The sequence below is a fragment of the Scyliorhinus torazame genome, chromosome 9 (genome assembly GCF_047496885.1).
Source record: "Scyliorhinus torazame isolate Kashiwa2021f chromosome 9, sScyTor2.1, whole genome shotgun sequence".
Classification (NCBI taxonomy): domain Eukaryota; kingdom Metazoa; phylum Chordata; class Chondrichthyes; order Carcharhiniformes; family Scyliorhinidae; genus Scyliorhinus; species Scyliorhinus torazame.
Genome location: NC_092715.1, coordinates 67,226,524 through 67,254,120, shown reverse-complemented (window position 1 = coordinate 67,254,120; position 27,597 = coordinate 67,226,524). Strand labels below are relative to the sequence as shown.

General features: G+C 47.1%; 1 protein-coding gene across 5 annotated transcripts in view; it reads right to left on the bottom strand.

The window, feature by feature from the left end:
- Positions 1-27,597, bottom strand: part of poc5 (POC5 centriolar protein homolog (Chlamydomonas)) — a 171,763-nt gene that overhangs the window by 71,693 nt on the left and 72,473 nt on the right. For all 5 annotated transcript variants that reach the window (XM_072516045.1, XM_072516048.1, XM_072516049.1 and 2 more), the window contains one exon: positions 24,249-24,353. In XM_072516045.1, coding sequence (XP_072372146.1) covers positions 24,249-24,353 — 105 coding nt within the window. The remainder of the gene's footprint in view (positions 1-24,248; positions 24,354-27,597) is intronic.

The window sequence follows — 27,597 nt, the reverse complement described above, 5'->3', positions numbered from 1 at the left end:
GATTTACTAGATTGTTAATATGCAATGAGACAGGATCAATTAATGGCCTCATCATGAAGGCAGCCCCAGGTAGTGGTCATTAATATGACTGAATTTCACATTCAGTTTGAGGGAGTGGATCAAAGACTAGTGTGCTAAACTAATTTAAGTGCAAATTAGGAGGTGAAAGGGAGTGACAAACTTAAAACATGTATAATCGCCAGGGGAAGAGTACTAAGAATGTTATTAGAATTAAAAACAGACAAGTCCCTAGATGATCTGGAATTCATCCCGAGTCTGAAAAGAAGTGGCTGCCAAGGTGGTAAATGCAATTACAGGTTTGAGCATCCCTCATCCGAAATGACGAAAACCAAAAAATTCCAAACTCCGCACTAGTTTCCCCCCGTACACCGATGTGGCATATGAGTGGGAATGTTCCACAAGGCTCTGGGAAAGTTCCCGGGCAATTCAGTTACAGGATGCTCAACCTGTATTTTAATTTTCAAAAATTTCCTAGAAAATCCTATGTATTTTGGAAAGGTTCCATCTGGCCAAAGTGAAATGGGAAATTAGTGAAAACTACAAATGTGACTCATCTAATCAAGGAGGGAAACAGAAAGCTTTACAGATCAGTTAGCTTAACATCTGGCATAGAGAAATTGCTGAAATCTATTAAGGAAGTTATATGAGGTTACAATGCAAACAGGCAGATTCAACATGGTTTTAAAGCTCGACTAACATGTTGGATAAGGCTGAAAAGAGACATCTGTTGAAATTTTTCATTTTGCACTCATTAGGACAGTTTGCAAGAAAACCAATCGCACAGAGAACAACATTCTATCCTGTATGAGAAGAGTCAGCTGATTGGTTGACAAGTGGAACCTGGTAGAGGCATTGCCATGGGGGAATGCACCCAACAGTTAATTGCCAGGTTGACTGATTGGTCAAACTGACATGATCCTAGGAATAGCCGTTTCTCCCAAGTTTTTGTTGAATTGAAAAAACACAATGCATGGACATGCTTCTACTGTCTACAAAGGACAGGGCCGTGCATGAATATACATAGCTTCTCGCATGCATGCATAGGTGAGCAACACTGCGAGACCAATTGAATCTTGATTTTCGGTGTAATTCTGTTGATATGATCCACCAGTCGTTGGGACGTACAGCCTACATAGCTGGCATCACACTGGCCATGAAATTCATATACTACATTACTCCTGTGATAGGCAGAATGTCTTTTCGGTTGACAGTAGTATCCAGATGATGGAGAAAACAACCTGCAGAGCAACAGCATGAAATGACTAGCTTCACCTGCCGCTCAAAGGTTTGAGGCACCTTACTCTTCCAGGGTAACCCGAGGTAGTCTGGGCACTTTTCAGGACCGAACGTGAAAAACGTAGGCTAATTTAAGATTATCAGTCAGGCTCACAATGTGGCTCACTTTGTTAGAAGCTACATTCATTCACACACAGCTGTCTTTAGCGACAGACAGGGCATGTCCACCCATTGTGCCTTTTTCAACTAAAGAAAAGGTTGGGGCTGGCCATTCCCCCTGATAATGCCATGACCAGAGCTGACCTGCCTGCTTTGAATTTGAACAAGCTTGACAGTAAACTCTTGCCTAGTGCATTCTCAACTCTATCAGTTTGGATTCATTTGCCATGCATTCAGCACTCTTCTCATGCAGTATAAATTGATCTTCCCTTTACTGTTGGTATTCATACAAAGAATCCTGATGAGTGCACAGTAAAAAGCTTTGACAGAGTGTCTTTTTTGCAACAATTGTCAGATTCTGTACCACAGAACGACAATTTATTTCTGTACCGCAGAACGGCAATGTGGATAAAGGGGAACCTGTGGTTGCACTATGTCCACAAGGTATTTGATAAGGTGCCATTTCAAAGGTTACTTTGCTAAATAAGAGCACATGGTGTAGGGGGTAATATATTAGCAAAGATTGGTCAACTAACAGGAAACTTGAGCAGGCATAAATGGGCAATTTTCCATTCGGCAGAATGTAATGGGTGGAGTGCCGCAGGGATCAACACTGGAGCCTCAGCTATTTAAAATTTATTTTAATGACTTAAGAAGGGACTGAACGCATGGTTTCTAAATTTCATGACACAACAATAGGTAGGAAAGTAAACTGTGAAGAGGAAATAAGGCGTCTGTATAGGCATAGGGACACAGATTGGTTAAGTGAGTGGGAAACAAATTGGCAGATGGAGCATAAATGTGCGAAAATGTGAACGTCCACTTTGGCAAGAATAGAAAAGCTAGCTTACTGTACAAATGGAAAGATTTTCAGATTTCAGTTGGACAGAGGGAACCGGATGTCCCGGTAGATTGATCAAGAAAAGTTAGTACGCCAGCACAGCAAGTGATTAGGAATGTTGTCATTTGTTCAAGGGAAATGGAATATAAACGTATGGATGTTTTGCTACAGTTGTACATGGCGCTGGTGAGTCCACATCTGGGGTAGTGTGTATAGTTTTGGTCTTTTATATTGGAAGCAATTGAAAAGATTCCCTGGATTGGGACCAAGGGCGAGGATTTATCTTATGAGGAATGGTTGGACAGGCTGGGCCTGTATCCATGAGTCTGTAAGAATGAAAGGGGATCTTATGAAACATAAGATAACAAGGTAGATGCTGAAGGACATTTCCCGTTGTGGGAGAGACTAGAACTAGGGGACAGTTTAAAAATAAGGTGTCTCCCACTTAAGATGGAGATGACAGAAATTCTCTCTCGTCAGGTCATGAATCTTTGGAAATCTCTTCCCTGGACAGTGATAGAGGCAGGGTCACTGAATATTTTTAAGGCAGAGGTGGATAGATTTTTGACCAAGGGAATCAAAGGTTATTGGATTTGTTTATTGTCACGTGTACCAAGGTACAGTGAAAAGTATTTTTCTGTGAGCAGCTCAAACAGATCATTTAGTACATGAAATTAAAATAAAATACATAATAGGGCAACACAAGATACACTATGTAAATACGTAAGACATTGGGTGAAGCATACAGGAGTGTAGTATTAATCAGGTCAGTCCATAAGAGGATCGTTTAGGAGTAGGCAGAATGTGAAGTTGAGGTCACAATTAGATCAGCCATGATTTCAATCAATCGCAGAGAAGGCTCAAGGTGCAGAATGGGCTATCACTGCTTTTCATTCATGCTTGATTTATATCTATGCTGGGGGATAGGCAGACTGATGGGGACATAATACGATAGGAAGCATTGACATTAAAAGGAAATCTGACCTCCAGGTGAATGAGATTTGCATTGTTGGGGGCTGTCATTGTATACAATGAGTTAAGAACATCCTACTTTAGGGATGAAGCAAATCTAACATTTCCTTTGCACAGGTACCCAAAGTATACATACATTGCTTCATACGGCAAACAAAATGCATTTTAAACATCCAATTTAAATGGCTGACTGAGCTTTATACATTAACCTTCACAATGTAGGTGAAACGTAATAAGCGATTCAAGCAATGTATTGCGTATGAGCCCAGGCAATTCATTATTTTAGACACTCACATTGGCAGATCTGAAAAGCATCTCACTTGGAAAAAAAATGTACTCTATTCATTTTATTGGTTCTTGACCTGCTGTACATTTCTAGCATTTACTCAAAAGTCGTCACAAAATACAAATATATAAAAATCACTAAATATTCTGAAATCCAAGAATGTTGGGTGCTCTGGCAAGTGTGCAAGCAGTCATGGGTTGAATTGTAGATGGGTGTTGTTGATTTAAATTTTTCAATCCAAATACGATACAGGATAATTTTATTAATGTGGACTACTGCCTGTTCTTTCCTTCTCTCTGGTTAGGAGAACATACAGATTAAATACACATTTTAAATTATTTTAGAGATGCTGCGGTGATAAATAGAATAACCCAATTTGTGTTATTAGAGACAAATTTCATGATTTCTTTAAAGGAATTCTGCACAGAACTCTTTAGCAGTTTTAAGGTTTGAAATGAAAATTCACTTGATACCTCAAAGCTTATCCAGTTTTCATACCAAATATCTAGACATAAAATGATCATTGTGTCCTTCACACAAAACGCAAAAGGCATTTCTAACAATGTCTTTTACAAGGACAAAGCCAAGAAAAGCTTCCATTAGCAAATTAAATTAAGCACAGATGTCATCTCAGAACAGAATGCAGTAACTGTACAAACAAACATTTCTCTTATCTGAAATCCCCACCTAGTGGAGCAATTCCTTTGCCAGATTGCACCTGACCCTGCACCCATAGTGAGCTGTTGTTTTTTTGTCCATCCAATCCCTCTAACTGCATTGATATTAGTCTTACAGTGACAGCATTTAGCTTGTGACCGTATATAAACTGGACTGGCGATTAAGTTAGAATTTTGATACCAAATAAAGCCAATATAAAATTAAAACCACAATTCAAACAGACAGTGATAATATGGACAGGAGGACAGTACAACTCCCTTCCCAATTAGATTAAAACTTTAATCCCATTTTAAAAATTACTTCATCGCAAAACAAAACACCAAAAAGGCAGACTGTTAAAGATTTGCCGGAGTTATCAGAATTTAAATCAATATGGTTATCAGCCAGAACAGCAGAAACAGAAACTATAGCAGACATGTTGGCTATCCCACTTCAGGAGTGAGTATCGGGTAATGGTCAGAACAATGGTAGCACCTAAGCAGTATCACTCAACTATTTGAAATATAGTCTAGAACAGGGTTTCTCAATCGTTTTCCCCCAGGGTCCCACTTTTACCAGCTGGCCAACCGTCGCGACCCATGCCGGCCGATCTTCACGACCCACACCGGCCAACCTTCACGCTTAACTTTAAAGCAACAGGTGAGCCGTCTGGGTCCTCACAATGTCACTCCAATCAGGTTCACAGGAGGGGGGACGACAATGTGCATATCAGGTGCTGAGCTCAGCCGGTTCTTTTGTGCTGTCTTCATCTTGGAGGGCGGAAAATACAACCTCAGATATGTAAGTCCTAGTGAAGGGCAATAGCAACTAAATGTTTGTTTTACTCAGCACTGGATACTCCTTGCAGACGCTACTCCAGAATGCAGACAGTCTCATGGGCTTGTGGCGTGTTTTAATGTACTCTTACAGGTGAGGCACAGACTTTCCGTCTCTGCATTTGGAGTCAGCTGTAAATTTTGTTTTTATAAATATTTTTATTAGGGTGTTTGCAAGTTTTTATAATAATAACAATAACAATGCCAAGAACATGGTACAATAAACATTTCCCCCCCCCCCCCATCCCAATCTTCACACACCCTAATCGTGAAACAATCCAGCCCTCTTTATTACACCCCCCCCCCCCGCCCACACTTTGGAATTCTGCTTCTGCTGACATTTTAATTTTCCCCGAGAAAGTCGACGAACGGCTGCCACCAACCCTACCATTGACCCTCTTAAGGCGAACTTTTTGAGATACCCAGCCATGTCACTAACCCAGGTCTCTACCCTCGGGGGCTTAGAGTCCCTCCACGTTAATAAAATCAGTCTCCAGGCAATCAGGGAGGCAAAGGCCAAGACATCGGCCTCTTTCGCCCCCTGAACTCCAGGCTCTTCCGACACTCCAATGATCGCCACCTCCGGACTCGGCACCACCTGTGTTTTAAGTACAGTGGATCTTGCCTTAGCGGAACCCTGTCAGAACCCGCTAACCCTCAAAGCTTCGGGCACGCCCAAAACATGCGGACATGGTTTGTTGGGCTTCCTCGCACACCTGTCCTCCATCCTGAAAAACTTGCTCATCCGGGCCAGAATCACGTGTGCCCGGTGGACTACCTTGAATTGTATGAGGATGTAGTAATCCTGCTTAGGGCACCCGCCCATAGACCTGCCTCTATCTCTCCTCCTAGCTCGTCTTCCCACTTGCCCTTGAGCTCCTCCACCAGGGTTTCCTCCGCCTCCCAAAGCTCCTGGTAAATATCTGATTCCTTCCCTTCTCCCACCCAGGTACTGGAGACAACTCTGCCCTGTATCCTGTAGCCACCCGAGTTGGCCACTTCCCGACTTAAAATGGCAAAGGCAGACAACACAGGCAAAAACTAGCAGGTGCAAGTTTACTGTGTATTAGACTCTGCAAAAACCCAGACAGCATCGATACAAGCAGCCATCTGCATAGTAATGTAGCAGCCATCTACATAGTAATGAGCGATCCCTGGGAACAATCGAAACATTTGAGGTAAACAAGGCCAAGCCAGACTCCTCGGCGCCAGCAAGAGCCAACACAAAAGAGGTTAACGGACACTTAAAGACCTCCCAATGATCAGAGAACAGCTCCAGTATTGAAGAAATCGAACCAAGCGATTGGAACAAAGTCCAATCACCTGAAACCAGGTACGGAGTCCGCCCCGAAAGGCGGGAAGCCCCTGGGGACTATAAAGTAAAGCCCCCAAGTTCAAATCGTCCTTCTTGACAGGGTCACTCAGCAACGCAAAGCAACCCGAGAGTGACCTGTCCGGCGGCCTCCAAAGAAGTAAGTCTCAAGTCAACGCTCGCTACGAGATAGGCGCTCCTAGCTACCAGTCCATACCAGCTTTTGAATCCCGCAGACTCAGAACCCGAACGAAAGGCCATATGTTCCCCTGACCTGGTGGGCCAGTCCGAAGCTAAGTATTGACCTGTTAGTGATAGAAATAGCTTAGAAAGTAGAGTTTATGCATGAGTAGCGATTTACTGTGTATAATAAATGTGCTTTGAATCTTACTAATTGGTGTATTGAGTTATTGATCATTATTTGAACTTGAACCTCATGGCGGTATCATAAAGATACTTGGCGACTCTAGAGCAAAGGTTATAAAGCAAAGCCAATTGAACCAACCAAAAGTTAGCAACATATTACTGGCGACATCCTGAGGGGACCCGATCTAGAAGTGGCTTAACCACTCCGGGAGAACCCAAAATTTGAATTAGAAATCCAATTGGGAACAGAAAAACCACAAGTGTTCAAGCAGTTCTGATCAATCCTCATAATTCGGAAGTGTGTTAATGCACGCGTAACTAACAGGGCTGTAAGATAAACTGATAGATTTTTTGTTGCGACAAAACTGTCGGGAGTTTGTATTCTGGAAAATAGCGAAAGCCGTACCAGTAATTACAGCACCGCCTTAATACCCCTTGTTCCAAATTTCAAGAGATGTATTCAGATAAGAAAGATGGCAATGCGACGCCTCATGAACCCCGAAGAATTCGTTATCGCAGCGACCAGCAGTAGAGTAGGACAGTGTCCCGTTTGGGAAGAGGAAATCAGAAAGTATCTCAAAGGGAAAGGTTAGCCCCTTTGGAGCGAATTCTGTGAAAATGAGGAAACAGGTCCCGGGAGTATAGGACATACTTGGTGGGAGAACCTGAGCGAGATGCACAAGAAGAGCTTAGAAAAAGCTCGCAAGCCGATGGCAGTCGTGTCCTGTTTGGCACAATTGTGAGGCACAGAGGAGGTCGTTAGGACGCTCCGAAAAGAGATAGAAGGCATACATCAAATGGGCAAGGTCGATGTCAATGAGGTAGAGAAAGAGAATGTAGAGTTAAGGAGGAAGTTAGCAGCAAAGGACGGAGAGGTGGATGATGCCAAGGGGGCACACCAGTCTTGTCTGGCGCACCCAAGCAGCTTCCAATCCCAGTACAAAAAGGCCTATCAGGACACGCAACGTGCAGTCCTGGTACGAGAGGAAACCGAGAAGCAGGTAGAGGCAGTGTAGTGACTTGAAGGCAGCGTTAAGAGCACTCCATGCTGCCACCACAGAGCAAAGACAAAGCTCATTAGACCACGCAAAGTGCCAGAAGCAGATTGCAGAACTGCAATCTCTGCTTTCAGTTCAAAAAGGATTCCAGGAAACCTTTGGATCACAGCTAGATTGGGAAGAATTGAGTGAGACAGTGCAGATATGTTCAGGGAACATGTGCGCAGGGAAAGCCCCAGAAGAGAAAAGCGCCCCAACCCCCCACAGAGCAGATAGTTCAGGCTCCAATGAACCCTGTCACCACCCAACGCACAGCCACATCGGATGACACGGAATTTCTGTACACCACCCCCTTCACAGTGACCCAATTATGGGACGCGTGCGATACAATCAAACCATTCCTCCCCACCTCAGACCCCCACCACTTCTTTGCCAGAGTAATACAGCAGGCTACCATGTACGGGCTGGATAAGCGAGAGCAAGTAAAGCTCACAGTTTTGAGTTTAGACCCTTCGGTCGTAGCAGCCCTTCCCGACCCACAGTATGTAGGAGGAGGCACCCTTGCAGAAATGCATACCGTGATCCTAGACGTGATCGGGTATAACAGGGGTGACCCCGTAGATGGCCTCAATAAGTGCAGGCAAAAGAAAACCGAGCACCCCACAGCGTTTGCTGGACCGCGCCCATTTGTCTCCAGACAACATGGCCAAATGGGCCCGCACCCTTATCTCCCATGCCACAGAAACAGGACAAAAAGCCTGTACGAATTATGACCCCCTCAGAGGAAGCTCATAATGAGAAATGGGTTGTAAAAAGATTGTCCCGCGCCTGTGAGCAATCTGTTCAAAACAAACCCACGAATAAAAATCCCGAGGAACAGCAGGCAGAAGCAGACATACACACAGTTAAGGCACACCGGAACCCCGCATCGGTAAATGAAGGCAAGAACAGCCCCCCACAAAAGTCACAGGAGTGTTACAACTGTGGACAGTTTGGACACTTTGCAAGAGAATGCAATGCCCCACAAAAGCAACAGAGAGCCCAGCAGACAGGCACTCTAAAGAACAGGACAAAGCCAATACATAGCGTTAGCACCCGTTCAGATCAGACGGACCTGAACGGAACGGACTGACTGTGTTCGGGCTCCCCCAGTTGGGTCTGCGACACCCTTTGGGATAGGTCCGGCCGACCAGTAGTTGCAACAAAAATATGGGGACAGTCCATCGAGTTTCTTTGGGACACAGGAGGGTCCCGCACCATAATCAATTCCACCACCATGTTTCAAAAGGACACTTGGCCCACTACAGCCACCATCACCCTCAGTGGCTTTACAGGCTACTCACAGCAGGGACACATCACAGCCCCTGTACCTATTCAAATCGGCATCATCACCACCAAGCACTCCATAGTTTTAGTCGATCTACCCCACACAGCAGAACACATTTTAGGCATAGATTTTATGAATTCCCACACCCCGTCCTTTGATCCAGTCAACCAATGTGTCTGGAAAATGGCAAAATCTGCAAGAGCCCCCACAACACTCACCATAGGAGAATATGCAAACAAAATTAGCGCAGTAGGCAAATTTTGGTTTGAACCGACCACGATTAGCACGGGCAAGCAGGTTAGGGCAGTTTTACAAAAGAACAGGACAGCATTCGCGACCCACAAACACGACTGTGGCTGGATGACTGGTTCCGTTCACATCACAGGACCTGACCCTAGACCCCAAAAGCAATATGGATTTCCCCAAGAGGCAGAGGAAGAAATCGCAAAAGTTATCGACAGCTTATTAGAGCAGGGCGTACTCCGATCAGTAGCCTCCACTAATAATGCCCCGATTTAGCCAGTGAGAAATCCCGATGGATCATGGCGACTGACCATCGATTACCGGGAACTCAACAAAGTCACCCCCGCAGCAGCCCCCACGGTAGTCACAAGTCCCTAGACCATGCTCAAACAGGGACTTGTGCTTCTGTGAGTCAGCTGACCCATGCTGACTTGATAGAGCCCACCCATGGCACCAAGCAATCTGTCTCCCCATTGTTCTCTCCCTTCTCCTCCCACTTGGACAAACATAGTCAAAGCATCAAATTTCCCAGTAAACAAACATCAGAAAAAAGTGAAAGAACAGCCACTTTAGAAAAAACAACAGCCGCAGAAACCACCACCCCCCCCCCCCTCTAACCAGCTCCCTGCAAGACAAAGTTAACTTTAGTCATCTATACAGCCCCATATCACACATAACACTGCTTATACAACCCAGCACGACAAATCGCCACCACAGTACTCTCCAAGGCTTCAGTGTTTTAGTTCACCTCCAGTCTTTTTTCTTGAATAAAAGTCCACACATCGTCCGGCATTTCAAAGTAGAAATCCCATTCCTCATGTGTGACCCACAGACAGGCTGGGTACAACATCCCAAACTTTACCCCTTCTTAAAGAGGACCATTTTTGCCCGATTAAACCCAGATCGCCTCTTGGCCAAATCCGCACCCAGGTCCTGATAAATGCGCAGCTCAATTCTTCCACTTGCTGCTCCGTTCTTTCTTAGCCCATTGCAGAACGTGTTCCTTGTCCAGGAATTGGTGTAAACGTACCATCATCGCCTCGACGGCTCGTTCGCTCAGGGCATCTTCGCGAGGGCTCTGTGCACGCTATCCACTTCCTGGGGCCAAGGGAACGCCTCAGCCCCCATCAACTTCTCCAGCATGTCCGTCACATAAGCCCTCACATCCGATCCCTCACTGCCTTCAGGGAGGCCAACAATTCTAAGATTTTGCCTTCTGGACTTTTTTTCCAGGTCCTCCAGCTTCTCCTGCATTCTTTTCTGGCAGTCAGTCATCATCTCCAGCTTGGTCTCCAGCGCTGTTATGTATTCCTCGTGCTCGGACACCTTTTCCACCACCTCCTGGATCACTCTTCCGTGGGTCTTTTGATTCTGCACCACTAGATCAATCGAAGACTTGATCGGGTCCAGCGTGTCCTTCTTCAGCTTGATGAAGCAATCTTCGAAAAACTTCACCAGCTGCTCAGTCAACCACTGTGCCGTCTCCCCACAGCCCTTCGTTTCTACCATGCTTTCCCACATTGCCAGCTCTGCTCGCGTCTTCCTTGTAGGACTTTGTCTTCTCACACGGCCACTTCTGGTCCAATTTTCCATACACTGGAGGGGGGTTTCTCCTCACTGTCTCACTCGTCACCGATTTATTAAAATCCAGAAAAAACCTGGAGGAAAAGGTCCAAAAGTCCATCAGGCGGGAGCTATCAAATGTGCGACCTACTCCTCCATGGCCGCCACCGGGAGTCCTGAGTCAGCTGTAAATTAATAATCAACTCTGGGATCTCAAACTCAAAAAAGGATTTTTCACTCGCCTTCTCTTTCAAAATCTGAAACTTCTCTGGAAGGTAGAGCCAAAAACTGATCAGCGCAGCCATATTAGACTGAATAAGGCTCGCCAGTTCCCTTACTAACACTGTTTTCTACGATATGTCGGAGCAGAATGGGGAACATGTAGTAGTTTTGACTTTGTACTCTTGTCAAACTTTCAATGGCTTTTGGAAAGCACCATTTCTTCACAGTGCTGAAAGCAATCATCATCCTTCCCTTGCAATTTGAGGTTCAGCTAGTTTAGAATTCAAAAGATGTCGTCAACGTTAAGACATAGTTAGCATCCAACTCATTTGTCAGTACTTCCCTGCACATGACATTGCATCCTAATTTGCATTGGCACAATTAACAAAGCCATACCTCAAGAAATCATCTTTATACTGCTTTGTTCCTGATTTCAGTTTCTTCTTAGTAGGTTGTTCAGCAGAGGCCTGGAGCTCTGTATGCAGCTCATACTAGCACGGTTTTGTCCGGCCGTGGACTCTCCAAAGCAGTTCTCTTTGAGAGATCCTGGCCTGTTTGTGTCTCTGGCCTTCTCTTACTTATTACAAACTGGCCCATCTTCAGCTCTTCACAGTCCTGATGCCTTGCTTGCAACTAAAAAATGGAGGAATCTCACCTCCATGATTTTGCACCAAATGCACGGATGTACAGGGTACGTGAAGTCAGTGTACTTGCTGGGCACATGACCTGCTCTATGTTGCCGCTTCTGGCTGGAAGACTGCATTATTTGCCTTTAATGGCCTGCATTCTCAAAAAAAAGCCAGTCACGGCCGGCATTCTAAAAAGCCGATCGCAGCCATTGGACGCTTCTCCCGCGATTGGAAATGCTGCAACTGATTGCTCCGCTACCCTCCCAACACAGATGAGATTAGGTGGATTGGACTTGATATAAATTGCCTGTGTCCAGGGATGTGCAGGTTAGGTGAGATTACGGAGGAGTTGGTCTAGGTAGGCTGCTCTTTTGAGGGTCAGTGCAGACCTGATGGGCCAAATGGCCTCCTTCTGCACTGTAGGGATTCTATGACACGCAGCAGCCCGCAGTTTGAAAAACCCTGGTTTACAACAGTGGTTCCCACCCTGTGATCTGCGGACCACTGGTGGTCTGTGGAAAAATATATTGTACAATAATTGTCATAATCGATGTTACATTATTATTCGCATTCTATTTTGCTTCACACACATCCTTGTGTAATATAATCAGCAACGTATTTGTATGTATCGTAAACTGGAAATAGCTGTGCTTTTAATAACATTTTAAAAATATATATATTTATTCAAAATTTTCAACCGATTTTCAACAAACCCCCCCCCCCCCCAACAAAAAGTAAGTAACAAGAACACAACAATCAAAAATTATACATTGGATTTCCCCCATATGACATTTAAAAGCACCAACAGGGAAGCCCCCACCCCCCCTCCGCCCCTTCCCCCATATACAATAACCCCCCATATGACATTTAAAAGCACCAGTAGGGAAGCCCCCCCCCCCTCCCCTCGGCTGCTGCTGACCTCCTCCTAACGCTCCGCGAGATTAGGAACGGTTGCCACCGCCTGAGGAACCCCTGCACAGACCCTTGCAAGGCAAACTTTATCCTCTCCAGTTTGATGAACCCTGCCATGTCTTTGATCCAAGCTTCCACACTAGGGGGCTTCGCATCTTTCCATAATAGCAAAATCCTCCGCCGGGCTACCAGGAACGCAAAGGCCAGAATACCAGCCTCTTTCACCTCCTGCACTCCCGGCTCGTCCGTTACCCCAAATAATGCCATAAGACGATAAGACATAGGAGCGGAAGTAAGGCCATTCGGCCCATCGAGTCCACTCCACCATTCAATCTTGGCTGATTTCAACTCCATTTACCCGCTCTCTCTCCATAGCCCTTAATTCCTCGAGAAATCAAGAATTTATCAACTTCTGTCTTAAAGACACTCAACGTCCCGGCCCCCACCGCCCTCTGTGGCAATGAATTCCACAGACCCACCACTCTCTGGCTGAAGAAATTTCTCCTCATCTCTGTTCTAAAGTGACTCCCTTTTATTCTAAGGCTGTGCCCCCGGGTCCTAGTCTCCCCTGTTAATGGAAACAACTTGCCTACATCCACCCTATCTAAGCCATTCATTATCTTGTAAGTTTCTATTACATCTCCCCTCAACCTCCTAAACTCCAATGAATATAATCCCAGGATCCTCAGACGTTCATCGTATGTTAGGCCTACCATTTCTGGGATCAGCCGTGTGAATCTCCGCTGGACCCGCTCCAGTGCCAGTATGTCCTTCCTGAGGTGTGGGGCCCAAAATTGCTCACAGTATTCTAAATGGGGCCTAACTAATGCTTTATAAAGCTTCAGAAGTACATCCCTACTTTTATATTCCAAGCCTCTTGAGATGAATGACAACATTGCATTTGCTTTCTTAATTACGGACTCAACCTGCAAGTTTACCTCTAGAGAATCCTGGACTAGGACTCCCAAGTCCCTTTGCACTTCAGCATTATTAATTTTGTCACCGTTTAGAAAATAGTCCATGCCTCTATTCTTTTTTCCAAAGTGCAAGACCTCGCACTTGCCCACGTTGAATTTCATCAGCCATTTCTTGGACCACTCTCCTAAACTGTCTAAATCTTTCTGCAGCCTCCCCACCTCCTCCATACTACCTGCCCCTCCACCTATCTTTGTATCATCGGCAAACTTAGCCAGAATGCCCCCAGTCCCGTCATCTAGAGCGTTAATATATAAAGAGAACAGCTGTGGCCCCAACACTGAACACTGTGGAACACCACTCGTCACCGGTTGCCATTCCGAAAAAGAACCTTTTATCCCAACTCTCTGCCTTCTGCCTGACAGCCAATAGTCAATCCATGTTAGTACCTTGCCTCGAATACCATGGGCCCTTATTTTACTCAGCAGTCTCCCGTGAGGCACCTTATCAAAGGCCTTTTGGAAGTCAAGATAGATAACATCCATTGGCTCTCCTTGGTCTAACCTATTTGTTATCTCTTCAAAGAACTCTAACAGGTTTGTCAGGCACGACCTCCCCTTACTAAATCCATGCTGAGTTGTCCTAATCCGACCCTGCACTTCCCAAGAATTTAGAAATCTCATCCTTAACAATGGATTCTAGAATCTTGCCAACAACCGAGGTTAGGATAATTGGCCTATAATTTTCCATCTTTTTCCTTGTTCCCTTCTTGAACAGGGGGGTTACAACAGCGATTTTCCAATCCTCTGGGACTTTCCCTGACTCCAGTGACTTTTGAAAGATCATAACTAACGCCTCCACTATTTCTTCAGCTATCTCCTTTAGAACTCTAGGATGTAGCCCATCTGGGCCTGGAGTTTTATCAATTTTTAGACCTCTTAGTTTCTCTAGCACTTTCTCCTTTGTGATGGCTACCATATTCAACTCTGCCCCCTGACTCTCCGGAAATGTTGGGATATTACTCAGGTCTTCTACTGTGAAGACTGACGCAAAGTACTTATTTAGTTCCTCAGCTATTTCCATGTCTCCCATCACTAGATTTCCAGCGTCATTTTGGAGCAGCCCAATGTCAACTTTTGCCTCCCGTTTGTTTTTAATGTATTTAAAGAAACTTTTACTATCATTCCTAATGTTACTGGCTAGCCTACCTTCATATTTGATCCTCTCTTTCCTTATTTCTCTCTTTGTTATCCTCTGTTTGTTTTTGTCGCCTTCCCAATCTTCTGACTTCCCACTACTCTTTGCCACATTATAGGCTTTCTCTTTTGCTTTGATGCATTCCCTAACTTCCTTTGTCAGCCATGGCTGCCTAATCTCCCCTCTGATAACCTTTCTTATCTTTGGGATGAACCTCTGTAGTGTGTCCTCAATTACCCCCAGAAACTCCAGCCATTGCTGTTCTACTGTCTTTCCCACTAGGCTCTGCTCCCAGTCGATTTTCGTCAGTTCCTCCCTCATGCCCCTGTAGTTACCTTTATTTAACTGTAACACCTTTACATCTGATTCTACCTTCTTTCTTTCAAATTGGAGCCAACCCCCAGCTCAGCTTGACCCAGGCTTTCACCACCTTGGGCATAGTCCTCGCAAAACCCCTCCAAAACCCATCCAGTGCCGGGCACAACCAGAACATATGGAGGTGATTTGGCAGGCTTCCCGAGCACCTCCCACATCTGTCCTCCACCCCAAAGAACCTACTCAACCTCGCCCCTGTCATATGCATTCTGTGAGTAACTTTAAACTGTATTAGGCTGAGCCTGGCACAAGAGGAAGAATTAACCCTACCCAGGGCATCAGTCCACAGACCCTCATCTATCTCCTCCCCCAGCTCCTCCTCCCACTTGCCCTTTAACGCCTCCACCGAGGCCACCTCCTCTTCCTTCAGCTTCTGGTAAATCGCCGAAACTTTGCCTTCTCCAACCCATACACCCAAAATCACCATGTCCTGAATCCCCTGTGCAGTGAGCAGCAGGAATTCCCTCACCTGCCGCCTCACAAACGCCCTCACTTGCATGTACCTGAAAGCGTTTCCCGGGGGTAACCCAAACTTCTCCTCCAGCGCCCCATGGCTCGCAAACGTCCCATCGATGAACAGGTCCCCCATTCTTCTAATCCCTGCCCGATGCCAGCTCCGAAAACCCCCATCCATCCTTCCCGGGACGAACCGATGATTCTCCCGAATCGGGGACCAAACCGAGGCTCCCACCCCGCCCGTGTCATCTCCACTGCCCCCAGATCTTCAACGTCGCCGCCACCACCGGACCCGTGGTGTACCTCGTCGGCGAGAGCAGCAGCGATGCCGTCGCCAGCGCCCTCAGGCTCATGCTCACACAGGACGCCATCTCTAACCTCTTCCACGCCGCCCCCTCTCCCTCCATTACCCACTTACGGATCATCGCCACATTGGCTGCCCAATAATAGCCGCACAAATTCGACAGCGCAGCCCCACCCCCTGTCCCTGCTACGCTCCAGAAACACCCTCTTCACCCTCGGGGTCTTATTCGCCCACACAAACCCCATGATGCTCCTACTTACCCGTTTGAAAAAGGCCTTGGGGATCATAATGGGAAGGCACTGGAACACAGAGAAATCTCGGGAGGACGGTCATTTTGACCGACTGCACCCTACCCGCTAGAGAGAGTGGCAGCATATCCCATCTTTTAAAATCCTCCTCCATCTGCTCCACCAACCGCGTCAAATTGAGCTTGTGCAGGGCCCCCCCAACTCCTAGCTACTTGGATCCCTAGGTACCGAAAGCTCCTTTCCGCCCTCTTCAGCAGTAGCTCGTCAAAGTCCCTTCTCTGGTCCCCTGAATGCACCACAAAGAGCTCACTCTTCCCTACGTTGAGTTTATACCCCGAAAAGTTCCCAAACTCCCTTCAGATCCACATGACCTCCGCCATCCCCTCCACTGGATCTGCCACATACAGCAACAGGTCGTCAGCATACAACGACACCCGGTGTTCCTCTCCCCCCCGGACCAGTCCCCTCCATTTCCTGGACTCCCTTAGTGCCATGGCCAGGGACTCAATTGCCAGTGCAAACAACAAGGGGGACAAGTGGCACCCCTGCCTCGTCCCCTGGTACAGCCGAAAGTACGCCGACCTCCGCCGATTCGTAGCCACACTCGCCACCGGGGCTCTATATAGCAGCCTGACCCAGCTGATGAACCCCTCCCCGAACCTCCGCAACACTTCCCAAAGATACTCCCACTCCACCCGGTCAAAGGCCTTCTCCGCATCCATAGCTGCCACTACCTCCGCTTCATAATCACATGAGGAGCCACCGCACATTTGTATTTATTTGCCTACCCTTCACAAATCCCGTCTGGTCCTCATGAATCACCCCCGGGACACAGTCCTCAATTCTCGTAGCCAGCACCTTTGCCAGCAACTTAGCATCAACATTGAGGAGCGAGATCGGTCTATACGACCCACATTGCAGTGGATCCTTGTCCCGCTTCAGGATCAAAGAAATCAGTGCCCTAGACATTGTCGGGGGCAAGGTCCCCCCCCTCCCTCGCCTTATTGAAAGTCCTCACTAACAACGGGCCCAGCAGGTCCACGTATTTCCTGTAGAATTCAACCGGGAACCCATCTGGCCCCGGGGCCTTCCCCGCCTGCATGCTCCCCAATCCTTTAACCAGCTCCTCCAGCCCAATCGGCGCCCCCAAACCATCCACCTCCTCCTCCTCCACCCTCGGGAACCTCAGCTGATCTATGAATCGTCACATCCCCTCCTCCCCCACTGGGGGCTCAGACCTGTACAGATCCCCATAGAGGTCCCTAAATACCTCATTTATTCTCACCGCACTCCGCACCATATTCCCCCCTCTAAACTTAACTCCACCAATCTCCCTCGCTGCCTCCCTCTTACGAAGCTGGTGTGCCAGCATCCGACTCGCCTTCTCCCCATACTCATACGTCGCCCCCTGCGCTTTCCTCCACTGTGCCTCTGCTTTTCCTGTGGTCAACATGTCGAACTCCGTCTGGAGGTTCCGTCGCTCCCTGAGTAGCCCCTCCTCAGGGGCCTCTGCATACCTCCTGTCCACCCTTAAAATCTCCCCCACCAACCTCTCCCTCCCCTCTCTCTTCTCCCTGTGGGCCCTAATGGGGATTAGCTCTCCCCTGACCACCGCCTTCAGCGCCTCCCAGACTACCCCCATCTGCACCTCCCCGTTGTCGTTGGCCTCCAAATATCTTTCAATGCACCCCCGCACCCCTCCTCATCCGCCAATAGTCCCACATCAAGGCGCCACAGCGGACGCTGGTCCCTCTCCTCCCCCAACTCCAGCTCCTCCCAATGCGGGGCGTGGTCCGAGATGGCTATGGCCGAATATTCCGTTCCCTCCACTTTCGGGATTAGCGCCCTACTCAAAATGAAAAAAATCTATCCGGGAGTAGGCTCTATGGACGTGGGAAAAGAAGGAAAATTCCCTGGCCAGCGGCCTGACAAATGTCCATGGATCCACTCCCCCCATCTGGTCCATAAACCCCCCGAGCACCTTGGCCGCAGCTGGCCTCTTACCCGTCCTGGACCTAGAGCGGTCCAGTGCTGGGTCCAGCACCGTGTTGAAGTCCCCCCCTTTATCAAACTCCCTACCTCCAGATCCGGAATCCGACCCAGCATGCGTTTCATAAATCCGGCATCATCCCAATTCGGGGCATATACGTTCACCAGTACCACCCGCACCTCCTGCAACCTACCACTCACCATCACATATCAAAGAACAAATAAATGTACAGCACAGGATTAGGCCCTTAGGCTCTCCAAGCCCGTGCCAACCATGCTGCCCGACTAAACTACAATCTTCTACACTTCCTGGGTCCGTATCCCTCTATTCACATCCTATTCATATATTTGTCAAGATGCCCCTTAAATGTCACTATCGTCCCTGCTTCCACCAGTTCCTCCGGTAGCGAGTTCCAGACACCCACTACCCTCTGTGTAAAAAAGCTTGCCTCGTACATCTACTCTAAACCTTGCCCCTCTCACCTTAAACCTATGCCCCCTAGTAATTGACCCATCTACCCTGGGGAAAAGCCTCTGACTATCCACTCTATCTATGCACCTCATAATTTTGTAGACCTCTATCAGGTCACCCCTCAACCTCCTTCATTCCAGTGAGAACAAACCGAGTTTATTCAACCGCTCCTCATAGCTAATGCCCTCCATACCAGGCAACATTCTGGTAAATCTCTTCTGCACCCTCTCTCAAGCCTCCACATCCTTCTGGTAGTGTGGCAACCAGAATTGAACACTATACTCCAAGTGTGGCCTAACTAAGGTTCTATACAGCTGCAACATGACTTGCCAATTCTTATACTCAATGCCCCGGCCAATGAAGGCAAGCATGCCGTATGCCTTCTTGACTATCTTCTCCACCTGTGTTGCCCCTTTCAATGACCTGTGGACCTGTACTCCTAGATCTCTTTGACTTTCAATACTCTTGAGGGTTCTACCATTCACTGTATATTCCCTACCTGCATTAGACCTTCCAAAATGCATTACCTCACATTTGTCCAGATTAAACTCCATCTGCCATCTCTCCGCCCAAGTCTCCAGACAATCTAAATCCTGCTGTATCCTCCGATAGTCCTCATCGCTATCCGCAATTCCACCAACCTTTGTGTCGTCTGCAAACTTACGAATCAGACCAGTTACATTTTTCTCCAAATCATTTATATATACTACAAAGAGCAACGGTCCCAGCACTGATCCCTGCGGAACACCACTGGTCACAGCCCTCCAATTAGAAAAGCATCCTTCCATTGCTACTCTCTGCCTTCGATGACCTAGCCAGTTCTGTATCCACCTTGCCAGCTCACCCCTGATCCCGTGTGACTTCACCTTTTGTACTAGTCTACCATGAGGGACCTTGTCAAAGGCCTTACCGAAGTCCATATAGACAACATCCACTGCCCTACCTGCATCAATCATCTTTGTGACCTCCTCGAAAAACTCTATCAAGTTAGTGAGACACGACCTCCCCTTCACAAAACCGTGCTGCCTCTCACTAATACGTCCATTTGCTTCCAAATGGGAGTAGATCCTGTCTCGAAGAATTCTCTCCAGTAATTTCCCTACTACTGAAGTAAGGCTCACCGGCCTGTAGTTCCCTGGATTATCCTTGCTACCCTTCTTAAACAGAAGAACAACATTGGCTATTCTCCAGTCCTCCGGGACATCACCTGAATATAGTGAGGATCCAAAGATTTCTGTCAAGGCCCCAGCAAATTCCTCTCCAGCCTCCTTCAGTATTCTGGGGTAGATCCCATCAGGCCCTGGGGACTCGTCTACCGTAATATTTTTTAAGACGCCCAACACCTCGTCTTTTTGGATCTCAATGTGACCCAGGCTAGCTACACACCCTTCTCCAGACTCGACATCTACCAATTCCTTCTCTTTGGTGAATACTGATGCAAAGTTACTCATTTAGTACCTCGCCCATTTCCTCTGGCTCCACACATAGAATCCCTTGCCTATCCTTCAGTGGGCCAACCCTTTCCCTGGCTACCCTCTTGCTTTTTATGTACGTGCAAAAAGTCTTGGGATTTTCCTTAACCCTATTTGCCAATGATTTTTCGTGACCCCTTCTAGCCCTCCTGACTCCTTGCTTAAGTTCCTTCCTACTTTCCTTATATTCCACACAGGATTAGTCTGTTCCCAGCCTTTTAGCCCTGACAAATGCCTCCTTTTTCTTTTTGACGAGGCCTACAATATCCCTCGTCATCCAAGCTTCCCGAAAATTGCCGTATTTATCCTTCTTCCTCACAGGAACATGCCGGTCCTGAATTCCTTTCAACTGACACTTGAAAGCCTCCCACATGTCAGATGTTGATTTGCCCTCAAACATCCGCCCCCAATCTATGTTCTTCAGTTCCCGCCTAATATTGTTATAATTAGCCTTCCCCCAATTTAGCACATTCATCCTAGGACCATTCTTATCCTTGTCCACCAGCACTTTAAAACTTACTGAATTGTGGTCACTGTTCCCGAAATGCTCCCCTACTGAAACTTCTACCACCTGGCGGGGCTCATTCCCCAATACCAGGTCCAGCACAGCCCCGTCCCTAGTTGCACTGTCTACATATTGTTTTAAGAAGCCCTCCTGGATGCTCCTTAGAAACTCTGCCCCGTCTAAGCCCCTGGTACTAAGTGAGTCCCAGTCAATATTGGGGAAGTTGAAGTCTCCCATCACAACAACCCTGTATTTACTCTTTTCCAAAATCTTTCTACCTATCTGCTCCTCTATCTCCCGCTGGCTGTTGGGAGGCCTGTAGTAAACCCCCCAACATTGTGACTGCACCCTTCTTATTCCTGATCTCTACCCATATAGCCTCACTGCCCTCGGAGGTGTCCTCCCGTAGTACAGCTGTGATATTCTCCCTAACCAGTAGCGCAACTCCGCCACCCCTTTTACATCCCCCTCTATCCCACCTGAAACATCTAAATCCTGGAACGTTTAGCTGCCAATCCTGCCCTTCCCTCAACCAGGTCTCTGTAATGGCAACAACATCATAGTTCCAAGCACTAATCCAAGCTCTAAGTTCATCTGCTTTACCCGTAATACTTCTTGCATTAAAACATATGCACTTCAGGCCACGTGACCCGCTGTGTTCAGCAACTTCTCCGTCTGCTCTGCCTCAGAGCCACACTGTCCCTATTCCCTAGTTCTCCCTCAATGCTCTCACCTTCTGACATATTGCTCCCGTGCCCACCCCCCTGCCATACTAATTTAAACCCTCCCGTGTGACACTAGCAAACCTCGCGGCCAGGATATTTATGCCTCCATTATCCACTACAATATTCATTGCCTCAAACGACACCCGCTTCCCCACCAGTATTGCAACCCCTCTGTTCTTCGCATCCAGCCCTGAATGAAAGACCTGCCCTTCCCATCCCTTTCTCAGCCTAACCTGATCTGCCACCTTCAGATGTGTCTCCTGTAGCATAACCACGTCTGCCTTCAGTCCCTTTAAGTGCGCGAACACGTGGGCCCTCTTGACCGGCCCGTTCAGGCCCCTCACATCTCTTTCTCCTTCCTCCCCCCCCCCCCCCCCCCCCCCGACTAGCCATCTCTTTGTCTAGGCCAGCCACGTGCCCGCGCCTCCCGCACCCTCCAATCCCCCAGGCGGCGGACCCCCGCCCCGACTAACTCTCCTGCTTCCAACCCTGTTCCCCCCCTCCAGATCCAGGGCCATTTTGCTCCGCCCATGACTCCCGTAGGTCAGCTGACTCCTGCTGACCCCAGCCTCTCCCGCCATTCCATCGACCCCCCCAGTGTGAGAATCCCCCCTTCCCTTGGAAGTCAGTGCGCGTTCCTCTCCAGCACCCCCCCCCCCCCCAGCCCCACCCCCATCCTTCCCTACCGCGGGAAAATGCCCGCGCTTTGCTGAGCCGGCCCCATCCCCCTCTGGCGCAGCTCCTTTTTGCGGCCTTACCCCAACTCCCCATCCCCGCGCCTCCACTCCCCCTCTTCCTCCGTGGGGCCCTGCCCCTCCAACACAGACGCCCACACTCTCCCACAGCCCCCACATCAAATCCATTTACCCATCCCAGCCAGCACTCAAACCCAGAGAACATTCCCCAAACGCAATAAACACAGTAAACATCCCCCCACGACCAACCCTCAATTTGAGTCCAACTTTTCAGTTTGTATAAAGTTCCATGCCTCATCGGGCGTTTCAAAGTAGTGGTGCCGATCTTGGAACATGACCCACAATCGCGTTGGCTGCAGCATCACGAACTTCACCCCCTTCCGATGGAGCACCGCCTTAGCCCAGTTAAAACCAGCTCTCGTCTTAGCCACCTCCGCACTCAGTCCTGGTAAATTCGGATCTCCGTGTTCTCCCACCTGCTGCTCCGCTCGATTTTGGCCCATCTCAGGACACACTTTGTCCATAAAGCGGTGGAACCTCACCACTACAGCCCTTGGCGACTCTTTGGCTTTGGGTCTTGCCAGGACGCGATGAGCCCCATCTAGCTCCAGGGGCCTCGGGAAAGCTCCCGGAAAGCTCCCGCACCCATCAGCGAATTGAGCATAGTGTTCATATATGCCCCGGCATCGGGCCCCTCCATTCCTTCAGGGAGACCCAGAATCCGAAGATTCTTCCTCCTCGACCTATTCTCCAGGTCCTCAAATTTATCCGCCCACCTCTTCTGCAGCGCCTTGTGCGCCTCCACCTTCACCGCAGGGCCCAAGATCTCATCCTCGTTCTCCGAGGCTTTTTGCCGCACCTCCCGGATCGCCGCCCCTTGGGCCTTCTGGGTCTCCACAAGCTTCTCAATCGCCGCCTTCATTGGCGCCAGCATTTCTGTCTTCAGCTCCTCAAAGCAGCGTTTAAGAAACTCCTGCTGCTCCTGCGACCACTGCGCCCATGCTGCTTGGTCTCCACCCGTCGCCATCTTGCTTTTCCTCCCTCGCACTTTTCGCTGCCCCAAGATCACTTTTTTGACCACTCCACTCCTGGTCCAATCCATATAATGTCGGGGGGACCTTGCTGTCACCTTCCCACACTGGAAGCCGTCGAACAATTGCCGTTCAGGCCCCTCTGGAGAGCCCAAAGGTCCGTTCCCGGCGGGAGCTGCCGAACGTGCGACCTACCTAGGCACAGCCGCAACCAGAAGTCTGCTTTTAATAACTTGATGATATACAAGTTTGACTCGTCAGCATTTAGGCAATGTAAAAAATAGGTTTTAAAAGGCTTGCAAACATTGGGGTCCGCAAAAGCTTCTGATGATTATCTATAGTCCGCACAAAGGAAAAAATTGGGAACTATTGGTCTACTCTAGAAGAGTTAAGCCATCAAGATGGCTATTACGTCAAGTCTGCAGATTGGTGCGTGTGGGTGGTTCATATTTTAAAATGATGTCCCCAACCATGCCAATTTTCTGCCCTCCTGAAGGCTTTAACTCCTTGCTCTTTTATACATGTACTCTTACAACAGGAGTAATAATCAGAAGTGGGGCTGCTGACTAATTTTCCCCTTCCTAATCCAAGAAACTGAGCCCAGCAGTAAAGGTGTTACTGTTGCCATGGCTCAGAATACACTGCAGATTGGGAATTAACTGCTTTCTTGAGGAGCTAAAGTGGTACTTTTATTTTTAAACTTTGAAATTGCTGACAGGAAGCAATTTTTGTAGAATTCCTTAAAAAAAAAAACTAAATTCTTCCACAACATCAATAGTGATGTATTTTCTGCGTCGTTACATATCAATTTTATTGAATGGAGAATTGGGAAACTCTACACAAACTGTGAACAGCAACTTTTAAGCTGAAGGGTGCACATCATGGAATAACTTTATAACATCCAAGATTATGAGGCAATTAAAGATTAAAAAATTAATTTAAATGCCTACAGTGAATCCAAATATTGGATATTCTGAAATATTCCCATCCTTCCACCCCTCCACATGCAACATAATCTGATACCATACAGTACACATATTTATAGTTATTACAACTGTATATTCACTCACTAAACAACTCACTTGAATTGTGAGCCAGATTTAACCAAGTGGGGACAGAGGAAAGTTTAGTTATCCAAGTCTTTACTCTTTTTATATAAATGTCACAGGATTGTGTCATTAAGTATTCTGCAGTGCATAGAATCTTCAGCTAAATCACAGGTCAACAATATTTCACTTATAACAGCAACCTTTAAAATTATATTTTTGCAGATATTTGACATACTTCCATTTTTGCTTCTGAATGTTGAAGTCGCCACTGTGTAAATCTGCGCATCAATTCTATCTTCTCTTTCAGATTCTGAATGCCATGAATCAAATTGGTGATGACCTTTGGAGATAAAAATAAAAGCAACAATTAATGGATAACATTTTACTGATACTACTTCTGGAAGAACAATTAAACTGGTTTCAAACAGAAATACCAATTTGAAAAATCACCAAACGTATACGAGAAGAGATTTCAAAACAGATTACGCATTTACAAGATGCATTGGGGCCCACAGTCAGACTTTGTCATTGGTTAAATATCAAAATATTGGGCAATAATTTGCATATGATTAGCCTTTCCCATTTAATTGGGGCAGAACAATAGGTAGCACTGCTGCCTCACAGCGCCAGGGACCCAGGTTCAATTCCAGCTTTTGGTGACAGTGTGTGGAATGTGCACTTTCTCCTCGTGTGTGTGGATTTCCTCTGGATGCTCCGGTATCCTCCCATAGTCCAAAGATGCACAGGTTAGGTGGATTGGCCATGCTAAATTGCCCCTAGTGTCCAAAGATATGGGTTACGGGGATAACATTGGAGTGAGCCTCTACAAATGAGGTATGTAATCTTTCTCCATTTAAATAGTACACTACTTCCTGTTGTTTCAGCCAAAATGGACAGATTCACTTTCATGGGATGTGGGCCTCAGTGGCTGGGTCAGCACTTATTATCCATCCCCGAGGCATTTAGGAGTCAACACATTGCTGTGGATCTGGAGTCACGTGTAGGTCTTACCAGGCAAGGATGACAGATTTCCTTCCCCAAATGGACTTCAGTAAACCCCACTCGGTTTCCTGTTAGCTAGCCAATCATTTATCCATGCTAATGTAACCCCCTACACTATATGTTGCCTTGTGTAGTAACCTTTGATGAGGCACCTTACCAAATGCCTTTGGAAATCCAAGTACTCCACATCTACTGGTTCCCCTTTAACCACTAGAATGTTACTTAATCAAAAAAGTAGAGTTAAACATGATTTCCCATTCACAAAGCCATGCTGGCTCTGCCTGATCACATCTTGATTTTCTAAGTATCCTGCTATAACTTCCTTCAAAATAGATTCTATCACTTTTCCTATGACAGATGTTAAGCTATCTGGCTTCTAGGTACCTGCTCCCACCTCCCTCCTTTCTTGAATAAAATATGCTACATTAGCTATTCTCCAATCCCCTGGGATACTTCTAGAATCGAAGGAATTTTTGGAAGATTCAAACCAATGAATCTATCGTCTGTGCTACATCTTTTACAATTCCAAGATGCAGACATCCAGTCCTGGGGACTGGTCAGCCTTTAGGTCCAATAGTTTTCCTGCATCTTTTCCTGATGAAATTAGTTCACCCCTCCAGAATCTTTCTTGGTTTTCAATTATCTTTGGGAAATTTTCTACAGTGAAGACAAACCCAAAATATTTGTTCAATGTTTCTTTATTTCTTTATTTTCCATGGCATGGCGGCACAGTGGCTAGCACTTCTGCCTCAGCACCAGGGACCTGGGTTCAATTCAGACTTGAGTAACTGCGGAGTTTGCATATTCTCCCAGTGTCTGCCTGGGTTTCCTCCCACAGACCAAAGATGTGCAAGTTAGGTGGATAGGCCTTACTAAATTGCTCCAAGTGTCCAACGGTTAGGTGGGGTTATGGGCCTAGGTATGGTGCTCTTTTAGAGGGTCGGTGTAGACTCAATGGGCCAATTGGCCTCCTTCTGCACTGGAGGGATTCTACGATTATGCATTAATGATACAGATTTTGTTGTGCAAGGAGCAAATTTATGTATTGTAAACTATGAAGAGGACAGTGTAGAACTTCAAAAGGGCAGACAATTTGGTGGAGTGTGCAGATAGGTGGCATGTGAAGTTCAATGCAGAAAAGTGGGAGGTGATGCATTTAGGGAGAACATGGAGAGACAATGTAAAATGAGTAAAATTCTTAAGGTGTGCGGGAGCTGAGGGACCTTGGTGTATATGTGCCTAGATCATTTAAGGTGGTGAGTTCAGTTAAGAAAGCAGAGGGCTTTATTAATAGGAACAGAGTACAAGAGCAAGGAGGTTATGTTGAACAGATGCAGGACTGGTCAGATTTAAATAAAGCCAAGAGAGATAACACACAGCAATGACTAATCTGAAGACTTCAGCAATTAAAGTTTCTAGATGTGGCAATAGTTGAAGTGATAAAAAAAATGCTGGAAAAAAACGTCAGGTTAGGCAGCATACGAGTGGGAAAGAGAACCAGAGTTAATGTTTCAGGTCTGCAACCTTTCAACTGAATTGGGAAAAGATGGACTTGCAAGGGGTGGGTGGACATGGACAAAAAGGAAGGTCTGTGTTAGTGTGCAAGACAGGAAAGATTATTTTTTCATTCAACATTTTCAATTTTATACAAAATAGAACACAAACACCCCAAAACTATACCCCTGACCCCCCAAAACAAAATGACCAAACATAAAAGTCCTCCTCCCCCCCCCCCAACTCTCTCCTCTTCCCTAGCAACCAACAGTGACCAGCTCTTTAAAGTACAGAATAAACGGCTACCGTCTCCAGCAGAACCCCTCAATTGCCCCCCTCAAGAAGCACTTAGACTTGAGGTATAAAAACTCAAGATCCCCCAGCCATACTGAGGCACTCAGCGGAGAAGCTGACCTTCACACCATCAACACCTGCCTTCGAGCAGTCAGTGAAGTGAAGGCCAGGACATTAGCTCCTGCCCCTGGCTGCAGCTCCAGCTGGTCTGACACCCAAATATGGTCCCCATGGGACAGGGCTTCAGTTCAATTTGAGGATCGCCGACATGTGTTAAAGGAGACGACCCAGAATCTCACGAGCTCAGGACACGACCAGAACATGTCCACATGGTTAGCCAGACACCTCCCACAACGCTCACACTTATCGTCGACTCCCACAAACCATCTACTAACCCGTGACCTAATCAAATGGGCCCGGTGCACTATTAGCCCTGTATTATACCCAATCTCGCATACAAAGACACAACCGTCGCCCTCCACACCATCCTCCAATTCCAACCCCAGCTCCTCGCTTTGCTGTAACTCTCTCCACCATAAATCCCCAATGTAACCACCACCATCCCCACAATCCCTCTCCAGCAAGGATGGCAGCACCACCGGAAATATCAGAAATATCTTTTTTGCGAAATTGAAAATCTGTAGATACCTAAATGTATCCAGCTGCAATGCCAAATTTCCTTGACAGCTTCTCCAAGCTCGCAAATCGCCCCTCCAAAAACAAAATGCTCATCCCTTCCACCCCCTTCTTCTCCCAATCCCTAAACTGGACATCCAATCTTGCCAGCTCAAACA